Source organism: Phoxinus phoxinus (genome assembly GCF_949152265.1).
Source record: "Phoxinus phoxinus genome assembly, chromosome: 5".
Classification (NCBI taxonomy): domain Eukaryota; kingdom Metazoa; phylum Chordata; class Actinopteri; order Cypriniformes; family Leuciscidae; genus Phoxinus; species Phoxinus phoxinus.
In genome coordinates, this window is record NC_136880.1 from 24,981,411 (window position 1) to 24,992,084 (window position 10,674).

Below are 10,674 nucleotides of genomic sequence, written 5' to 3' on the forward strand. Positions count from 1 at the left end.
GGCAGAGGTGAGACCGTTCTTGCTATGACAGGAAGGATCAGACATTTTTCAAAACTGGCTGAAATAGAGATGATCTCGGATTTAAAACTTGCACTACTGAGCTTATATATGACTTTTACATGTCAATACAGCCATTTTACCTTTTTTTTTAATCCTAATATTATAATGAGACGAAGGACTGAACATAATCATGTGTATAGTGATTTATTTATTTGCAAAATCAAAATAATAGGTTATCAGTAATTCTCAGCTCAACTCTACTTTATTTATAGAGCACTCTCAACACCACAAGTGGAACCAAAGCGCTGTACAGACAAATATAACGGAGAAAATGTACTTCTCACGGTATTATAAATAATAGAGTTTAATAAAGAGTTTTGATAAAACTACTGTGATTTTACCAAGTGCAATATGTTCCTAGGTCAACATATTTTGTTGATTCTGGAACAATATTCCCGGTCTGAAAATTTTGTCCAAACCCCATCCCTAAACCTAACCCTACCCATAGTATATCCCTAAAAACAAAGGGAAGTGATAGGTGAACAATACTGACGTATAAGCACCTAACCCTGGTTGTAAGCCTAAACTTGACATAAATTGTAAACTTGTCCCTCAAATATGATTGGTTGTTTGGAGTGTTGTTCTAGGATCAACATGTTGCGGTCAAATCGTGTTTACCTACAGGCTATACACTGTAAAAATTATGCCATGACAAAATAAGTTATTTTCAACTTTAAGTTATACAAGATGCAACTAATTATTTTAAGTCAGTTTAATATAATTTAAGTTAAATTTAAATGTCTTATTGGGCCAAGGTGATTGTACTTCAAAATGTAATGCAACCGTTTGGTGAAAAAGACAGTCAGTGTGGCATAACCAAAATTAAGGAAGGCATTATTTTGCCATGTGACAAGAAAACCATAAAATCATTAAAATAACACCTCATTAGACACACATGACTGTGTATCAATGTCATAAAAAAATTAAAGCCTTTGACTTTTATGAAAAGGCACTTTTTTATTAGACTAAAAGGTCAAACAGAGTAGCCTAACCAAAAAACATTTTGATATTCTTCACATTATATATATTTTTAATTACTTTTAATCTTGATGGTTTGACCAGCCATTAAATCTATGTTTTAACATGGTACAATTTGAATTAAATTTCAAACAATTACATCCATTTGTCATATTTGCCTAATTCAGGTTAGCCTTTGGAAAAGCAACCCACATAATATAACAATGTAACAGTGTACATTGATGTAGTCTCCATTCAAAGGTGCTTCTGTGTGGTGACAAACATGACAGCTGTGATAACGATCAAAAGACATAAGTAACCAGCGCAGAAGTAATTGAAAGTATGTTTGAAGCCTCAGGCCCTCTTCTCCATACGGTTTAGACATCCATTAGTGAGCTTGATTTGGTTACAGTAACAGCAGCGCATGCAGGGCTGCTGCACTTTCCTGATGTGACCGATGAGTGTACGTGATAAAGAGGACTGGCAGGTGGAGGCTTCTCTGCTGAATGTAAATCATGACGTCAGATGAACATCATATTGTTTGTAGTACTGTATACGTTATGGCTTGCCTGAAGTAAAAACCAGCTGTTCAACAGTAGATATTATGAACCTGACTTGACAACAAAATCAAAACTACTCTTCTATCATGGGCACGTAGTAAATTACAGTATGACTTCAAGTGGGAGCTTCTGTTTTACAGCTGAACTGGACTAGACCGAAAATAAATAAACATTCGGGTTGTCTTGTCGAGTCAAACACTGGTCAGCTTGTTGTGCTCTCAGTCCCCCACACAATTCTGCGTGGCCGACTCCTGGGCTTTTTTTAATTTCCTCATATTTAATGAAAATAAAAATGGGATGATGATAGGAATAAATTCAGAATGACTGGAAAGTAGTAAAAATAAACATGAAAGGATAATGAAGAATAATTAAGACAAATCATAACTGGGGCAAGTTCAGCTCAGTCCATCTCATCTGCTTTTCAGGATGTTCTTTGAAGTCTGTATATGTTCAGTCAGCGCAGCTCTCTGATTCATTTTAACGTGGAGCCTCCTCATTCCACATACGTGTACATTTTACATGTGTTAAAGTTGCCATAAAACAAGATAGTCTTTTCTTCCCTATTGTGATGTATTGTGAGTGAAACGGCTTTTCGAACAAGAAAAAAAAGTAGGATGTGACTTGATTTTGTTAATCAGAAACCGATTGTATGGTTGTGGTTTGCTGTTGCTGTGATGTGTGAGTGACAGGTTGTCCCGCCCTCACGCCAGTAAACAACATCAGAAAAGAGATGTCACTGCAAGAGGGGAAGTTATTTTGATTACGAGGACATGAAGTAAATAAAAATAATGATGTGCATGGATAAACATTTTTTAACAAATGCTGCAATATTCCATAAAAAACAAGAATTGTCCATTTTGATTTCATGGTGACTTTAACATAATTACAATAGGACAATAACAACGATGCCCTAATGTTAGTAACAATAACATTAAGGGCCCTATCTTGCACCCAGCGCAATTGACTTTGAACACCGACGCATGTATCATTCCTATTTTGCACCCGCGCACAGCGGACTCTTCCCTCCACAGACGCACGTCGGTAAATTAGGGAATGAACTTGCGTTCGCGGGGGCGGTTCAGCGCAAAGAGGAGGTGTGTTCCGGCGCAAAACTTCCATGGTGCTATTTTCCAGTTTTAGAAAGCAATTGCGCCACTGACCAGGAAAAAAACAGTCAAAAGACAGTGGCGCGTTGCGCGTTAGTGATATGGTATTTTAAGGGCACGTGCTTGGCCATAATGTAGTGTGTTAACGCGCATAGCCTACACTTTGATTCTCTAATAATTATAAACAGACGCAGCAGTTTTCATTTGTGCAAATCATACATTATTACAAGGAAAAATATTAACACACGAGGGAAATCATTGTTGTGTCCGTAAAGATGTGAAAAATATATATCTAGATTAAAAAAATAAAAACCTAGATTAGGCTACACATTTACCCAAATTATACGCCTGTTTAACCGAAGCTAATTTGGGTGGGTTTCTCCCATCATCCCCAATGTCACTTCTCTGTGTTTTACGGCCTTGACGAGAACGTCGGTCTCCTCGGCTGTGAACCGCTCCTGGCGTGCGCTGGCAAATCCGCCGTTATAATAGCAATCCGCCGTGGAACAAGCGCGCCGGCTCTTAAAGGGAATGTGAGAGGACGCTCTGATTGGTTTATTTCACGTTACGCCCAAACCACACCTATGAATAATGAAGCTACTTCAGACCAACCCCTTTTAGATTTGCGCCAGGCGCAAGAGGCATTTATCCCGCCGGGAAAATAGCAACAGCGCCGGGATCCGCCCACAAAGTTACTTGCGTTTTGCGCTTTGACACTTGCGTTTCAGATCGTTAAAATAGGGCCCGTAGTCTGCTCCAGATAGGACCATCTTTTTAATATATGTATTTTTGTTTTTTGCAAGACCCCAATGAGATAAATACACAGCTAATGGAAACTTTTGTTTATTAAAGGGATAGGTCACACAAAAATTTAAATTTAGTAATTTACTCACCCTCATGTTGTTCCAAACCTGTATGAGTATTAAACCTGTATTTACTTCCATAGTATTTTTTTCTCCTACATGGGAGTCAATGGCTACCGTCAACTGTTTGATTACCAAATTTTTTTTAAATATTATATTTTGTGTTCAGTCCGTAAGTGATAGCAGAATAAACAATTTTGGGTGAACTATCCCTTTAAGTTTTCTACTTCTCTTGCCAAACAAGATACTTATTATACTCATACATGCATCTTCTATTGAGTTTTTAAAAATGTTATTATATCTTCTTGTGCAATGAAATCTTTTTAAAAAATATTTGTGTATATGCTTAATGTATTTCTTTTTTTTTAAATCTAATCTTTTATTTTATCTGTGGAATTGTTGGGGAACAACTAATTGAAACTGATCTTTCACAAACATTCACAAGGTCCCCTGAGCAACAAAAGAGCAACTTTTCAGCAATAAAAAAATGTCCTCTGGGCAGTTAAAAGCATGAGAAGGGCGATTTACGGGTTTGCAAGTATCGTCATGACTCCGCTTATATATTTGGCATTTTGTGTGTGCGTGTAATATTCTCTCATGACTTTACTGAGGAATAGGGTGATTGGAGGAGATATTCTGGGCCGTGAGGCTCTGCTCTTCATCAGAATCCCTCAGTAGGTGTTGACAGAAGAGCAACAAGCCATATCAAAGATGACAGACTGCATGAGGGGAGTGCATGTGAGCAGCGGCCGAAACAATAGGCCTAAGTAGATAATGCAGTGCTTGCCAAGTAAGCATTATACTTTATATTGTGTACCCTATGAGAACCAATATGTCCTTGCTCCACAGTGGCAGTCTTTAAATGGGACATATGAGGCGGGAATGGTACATTAGTGTCGTCCAGGATGTTTTTCTCATGTATGTGACTCACATCAGCAGTGGCAGCAGAGGGCAAAGGTTAAGACTCCAAGACTGACTCATGTTGTTATGTCAAGGGCAATTTGTATGACAAATTCACATCCCAGCATTGAGGTAAACAACAGCAAATATTTTATATATTGGCTATTGTAAATACATAATTTAGCTAAACGTTCTTGTTTGCCTCTAGACTCGAGATTGGTTAGACTTTTACTTCTTTTCATATAGGCCTTCTGCCTCAAAGTAGTTTAAGTTGAGGAGAAAAAAATCCAACAACTACATTCTATGTAAACTATTACATATTTGTTTATTAGCACCGTCAGGAGGACAAATGTGTTTTTGGGAGACAACATGAAAATCTCAAAAATCTATGCAAACAAACTTTAAAAGTCCCTGAGGGTTTGATGGTGTGTTTGGTTTTTGCTTCGTCTCGGGATGGCCATGTTGATTTTGGTGTGGACAAACTGTGGCGCTATGGGGTAAAGCTGCATGGGAATCAGAGCTGTGAGTTTTAGACTATTATTATATATCATTTAAAAAAATCTCAAAGCCACAGTGTTTTCATCTGAGATTGCAATAAATTAGTCGGAAGGTTATAAGTCTTGATGTAAAAATAAAATAAATAAAGATGGTTTAGCATTATTACGCGGCTCTTTGCACTACTTGATTCTGATTGGTCAATCATGGCATCCAGTTGTCTCGTCATCCATATAGTTAGTCGCTTATCTCCCCAGAAACAAGTAGAAAATGAACGACAGTAATATATAGGCCTACTGAAGTTTTTGAATTTAATTGTGTGCACTATAGACTATATTCTAGTTAGACACAACTTTCTGTTTTGTACATTGTAACAAACATTTTTTCCTTAAATATAGGCTACAAGTAAGATTCAATATTTCATGGCACCTATTTATTCATTTGGTGAGTAGTTGTTTAGTCTAAATGGATAGTCAGTCTGATTGTACCTACATTACCCCTTGTTTTATGATATAAAGACTACATTTACAATAGATCCAATAGTTAATATCAACATAATTTTGGTTAGGCTACTATATCAACAGAATTCTGATTACTAATAGAGATGTGCTCTTTAACATTTACCCAAACAAACAGGTGGAATAGATATCCTTAATAGTGGCAGGGGAATTGCAGACATCAGCATCCACACTGCTCCCTGAAGGCAACATTAACTTTTGAGCACATGAGTGTATTGAATTAGCCTTCTATTGATGCAGCAACACGTAATCCACTTACCACGAGACTTATGCAGCACACTCTCTGTCTCTGGGCAGTCCTTTTTTGTCACTGGTAAACTGACCATATTTATTGTCACTTTTTTTGCAGAAAAAAACAATCAAAATTCTATTATGTTCTCAATTATATACTGTCTACCATTTAGAGCCACCTCTAGTTACATCTAGTATTATTATTTTTTTGTCCAAACATTAGAGAGAAAGTCTCCCGATGCTCTGAATGTTAAGTTTCAATTCAGCATTTCTGGTACAAAATGGCTGCATTATAAGTGGAACAGATTAGCATGATGTTTCTCATTACGTTGAGAAATCATATTTTAAAGCAACTCTCTCACAATTTAATTGCTTTAAGCCATGACATCACTAAGTTTTGTTTGTGCACTAGACCTTTAGTGCTGCACGCAAACATAGCCACGTTGACTGACTGTTTAAGGGAAGAGATGAAAGGCCTGCATCTGAATAGTGAAAACACATATGATGAGGCAGTTGGAATTGCCCTTGGGAGTTCATAGTAAAACAGGCACCAGAGGCCAGAGTCCCCCCAGAGGCCTTAAAAAAATGAGGGAAAAATTAATAGCAGACAGTCACTAAAAAAAGTACGTAGTTTTAAACTCGTACTTAAAGGAAACTATTTGAAATATTTGTCCATGGCTTCATATGTGTTTTGGAAAATATAGTGTGTTATAATGTGAAAAGCGCTATTCAAATACATTGAAATGGCATTTATTTCCGTACCTTATTTGATTCTGTCTACAGAATGTAATATCACTGAATCATTCTTTTCCTGCTTGGTCTCTTTCACAATAGACATAAACATAATGTCCAATATGTTTTCCTCGCTGCTTTATGAAATTGGCTGAATGCCATATTATTCAGCTGTTGACTGTGAACTTGCTTTAATATTCACAGAAGGCCATTTACATATTAAGCTGTTCATTTCACAGGTGTAATACCTCGCCCTGATAAAATGCTTTAATATAGAGCCGTCAGAATGAATAATGCAAATGCCCATGCTGCCGCGCTATACCAGTTTGTACCTTTTTTGTCATGTGCTTAAAAGCTTGGATAATAATTGAATGTGTCATGCTAATGTTGAGGCTTTTTGCCAAACAATCCGTTGAAGAAGTTTTGTTTACAAGTGTGTGGAAAGAGAACAGAACATTTCATGTTTAAGAGAAAAATGCTTCTATGACCGTGGACGTATCCGGCCCCCACAGTGCAGCCCCCGCTGTGGGTCCCTGGTGTAGTTTTAGGACTATGGGAGAGGTATAAGAGGGGCGTAGAGGAAATGCACCGGGCACTCTGTCATGACCGAGAGTCAGGACGGATCTCTTAAAGCCAAACGCTATTTTGGAACTGATGGAGCAGCTTGGATGTCACATTCACTAAAGGTAAAAATGGCCTTTTTCCCCGTCTTTATCTACTTTCTTTTATGTTATTATACCTCTCTAATTGTAACAAAGAACATGCATTTCAGATTATGTTTTATAACCTCAGATAATAGACAGATAGCATTTTTTTTAACTATAAAGCAGTATATAATGTTTGTGTGTGTGCTCTGTTGTCTGTCTGGTCATATACAGCGCCTAACCCACCATTTATGTCAATGACAGTATTTCATGTGTTCAGCTCAGCACATTAAGATTCTCTGTCAATGTAAGTATAGTACAATTTCAGAGGACTTTAATGTTATTGTTACTCCGTCACAGTTTGAATGCATTAACTTTCCTCCACTCGTTTTGTTAACAGGGCTGATCATATCCATCATTGTAGGGAGGACAAAGATTTTCTTAGACAACCAAAATACAAATAAATGAATACAAAAACAAAGATCTCTTATCAGTATAATTAATTACAGTATTCTATTAGCCATAACTTCCTGAGCAATAGCGGATGTCTGATAAGCATATTAAAATAGATTGAGTAATATTCAAAAGACATGAACCTTGGAATGCAATGTCTTCTGTTATTGGTTGTTGACTCCCTTGGCAGCACGCCTGCATCTGCTTACATAATGTGGCTTGTCTTATCAAAAAACCAGTGAAGAAACAGCTTGAGCAGAGCAATTTTAAATCATAATACTGAATAAATGCAGAATTAGAATTCAGATTTATTGGCCGAGCAAGTTAGACTTACCAAGAATTTGCCTTAATGGGTTATTCCAGAAAGTTTCAGTTTCTTTAAACCAGTTATTCATGATACAGCACAGCATACAATATAGACATACCGTATTCAATTTATCAACATACTGTATATGAAGCCATGTCGAACGTCTAAGCATGCTTGCTGGAAAAAGAGATCAAATCTGTAAATAAAAAAATATGTTGCTCTCCCCTTTGCGATGGTGAGAATCTAGCGCTCATAAGAGAAAACCAGGAACACTTTTGACCTTTCGGGAAAGTTGAAGTTCACCCTAGAGAAGCAGCCTGATGCGTTCCCATTATAATACAGTTGTGGGAGCAGCTTTGAGAGGGTGACCACCAGCCTTCTATCTATCTATCTATCTATCTATCTATCTATCTATCTATCTATCTATCTATCTATCTATCTATCTATCTAATCTGTCCGTCCGTAAAACTCTAATTTAGTTTTTTGAACATTTAGACAAAATCTAAAAAAACAGACAAAGAAATGTTTGCATATGTGTTTGATTTTGAATATCTTTTGAAAATCATATTTCATACATCAGGATTTATGGCTAGTAGAGTATAATATAAAAGAATATGGAGCTCATACAGTATATTACTGTAAATAATATTAGCAGAGAGACATCTGGTGTTTGTTGTAAGTATCGCACCTTCCAAATGGATAAAAAAAACCTGTTGAGAAAATGCATGGACCATTATTTTTGCCATATTAACCATCTTATCTCCAACCAAGCTCCGTCTTATCTCTCAGATCATCTCATTCCTTTTTCATCTTCCAGATCATTAAGATCTTCTGATAGAGCTCTTGGTTGTCCCTCGTTCACGCCTAAAGACAAAGGGTGATAGGGCTTTTTCTATTGCGGCCCCCCGACTCTGGAACCAACTTCCACTGGACATTCGTCTTGCAACGTCTATCACAACCTTTAAAATGAAGTTGAAAACATATTTTTATTCCCAGGCATTTAAAAAAAAAATTGTTTTTATCTATGTTCCATTGTTTATTGTATCGTGTGTTGTTTATTTTATTTTATTCTTTGACTTTGTTTAGCGCTTTGGTCAGCTTTGCTGTGATAAATGTGCTATATAAATACATTTTACTTACTTACTTTATCCACTCTGTTCTTACAGGCCTCCTTTAGTGATTCAACTCTTTAGGCTGTGAAAATAAGTCTACAAAATGGACAACATTACTGCCAACCGTAATTTGGGACTCAATCTCACGTGCAACATGACCGGGAACCACAAATTCATCTTCGCGTTCATCCCCGTAGTCTACAGCTGCAACTTTATTATCGGAATTGTAGGCAACAGCCTGGTAGTCGCTGTCATCTACTTCTGTTTGAAACTGAAGACTGTTGCCAACATATTTGTTTTGAACTTAGCCGTGTCAGACTTGACTTTCCTCCTCACCCTGCCCATTTGGGCCATAAACACTGCAACAGGCTACCAGTGGCTTTTTGGAAGCTTCCTATGTAAAGCCATTGCTGGTATGGTTCTCTTTAATCTATATACTAGTATTTTTTTCCTCACCGCTCTCAGCATTGACCGGTATCTGGCGATCGTCCATCCCGTCCGGTCCCGGCGGTGCCGTACGGTGGTCTACGCCCGTGTGACGTGCATCTTGGTTTGGGTAGTTGCTTTTCTTTTAAGCCTGCCCACAGCCCTTATCCGTAAAACCCACTTAATCCAGGATATCAATGTCACTGTATGTGGCATCCTAGACAAAGATGTTCCCAATGTGCTGGCAACTCTCAGTCTGATGAAGAGTGTTCTTGGGTTCCTTCTGCCTATCACCATCATCCTCACGTGCTACTGCCTGATCGGTCGGGCTCTGCTCAAAGCGCGGGACATTCAGAGGAACTCGAGATCGAACGGGGACGAGGTCTTGCGCATGCTGGCCGCCGCTGTGCTGTCGTTTTTCCTTTGCTGGGCACCGCATCAGATCTTCAACTTCATGGACATGCTTCTTCTGCTGAAAGTGATCACCAACTGCGATGTCACTGAGATCATTGACACCGGAATGCCGTTCACCATTTGCATTGCCTTTTTCAACAGCTGTATGAACCCAATCCTGTACGGTTTTGTTGGGAAGAACTTTCGCAAGAACTTGCTGAAGCTGTTGAGGTGTTCCTCGACTTCTGTGGCCACTCACCCCACCCTCAGTTCCAAGATGAGCTCTCTCTCGTATCGAGCCACGGAGTCTTTCCACCTCTCCGTCATTAAAACCTCCTCGCTGCCTAAAGCCACGTGAGAAAACCATGAAAACAAGAAGGGAATGAATCTCCAATGAATCATCCTTTTAAACACATTGATTCAATTCAGCAGATAACTCTTGTTTATTGTGTTCTGTCACTTGATACTGGAATGGGAACAAAATAGTGATTATTCTTTCTGTCAGTTAGGGTATAGTGTGTAAGTTGAGTGTACATACACTGCAAACTGTCATTACTGACATGCTGGTCTCTGTAAATTTTGTCAAAGCAATTTTATGACCAACTTTTCACCTTGCCTGTGTTGTGCCGAATTTCGACCCCCACCAAATTATTACCCCCCTAGCATTGGTAGGTTTAGGATTAGTTGTGGGAGAGGGGTTAGGATTAGGCAATCAGGTACTGACTTTAACAAGGGGGGTAATCATTTGGCAGGGGGTTGAAATTCGGCACAACACCTGCCAAAGGGACCAAACCATGCTGAATCTATTTTTTTTTCTTTTCTTCCATCAATCAAAGCTGAAAACCTGTCATTTGAAATACATTTATATTTTTCATGAAATCACGTACTCTGTTACCCTGGTTCCTGCGTCTCATAGA

At 38.2% G+C, this 10,674-nt stretch overlaps 1 protein-coding gene across 1 annotated transcript; it reads left to right on the top strand.

Annotated features, from left to right (window-relative positions):
• The first annotated feature begins 7,012 nt into the window (after window positions 1-7,012).
• agtr1 (angiotensin II receptor type 1) lies at window positions 7,013-10,249 on the top strand. Its single transcript, XM_079613022.1, has 2 exons — window positions 7,013-7,108; window positions 8,993-10,249. The coding sequence occupies exon 2, from the start codon at window positions 9,042-9,044 to the stop codon at window positions 10,113-10,115; it is 1,074 nt and encodes a 357-aa protein (XP_079469148.1). The 5' UTR covers window positions 7,013-7,108; window positions 8,993-9,041; the 3' UTR covers window positions 10,116-10,249.
• The last annotated feature ends 425 nt before the right edge of the window (window positions 10,250-10,674 follow it).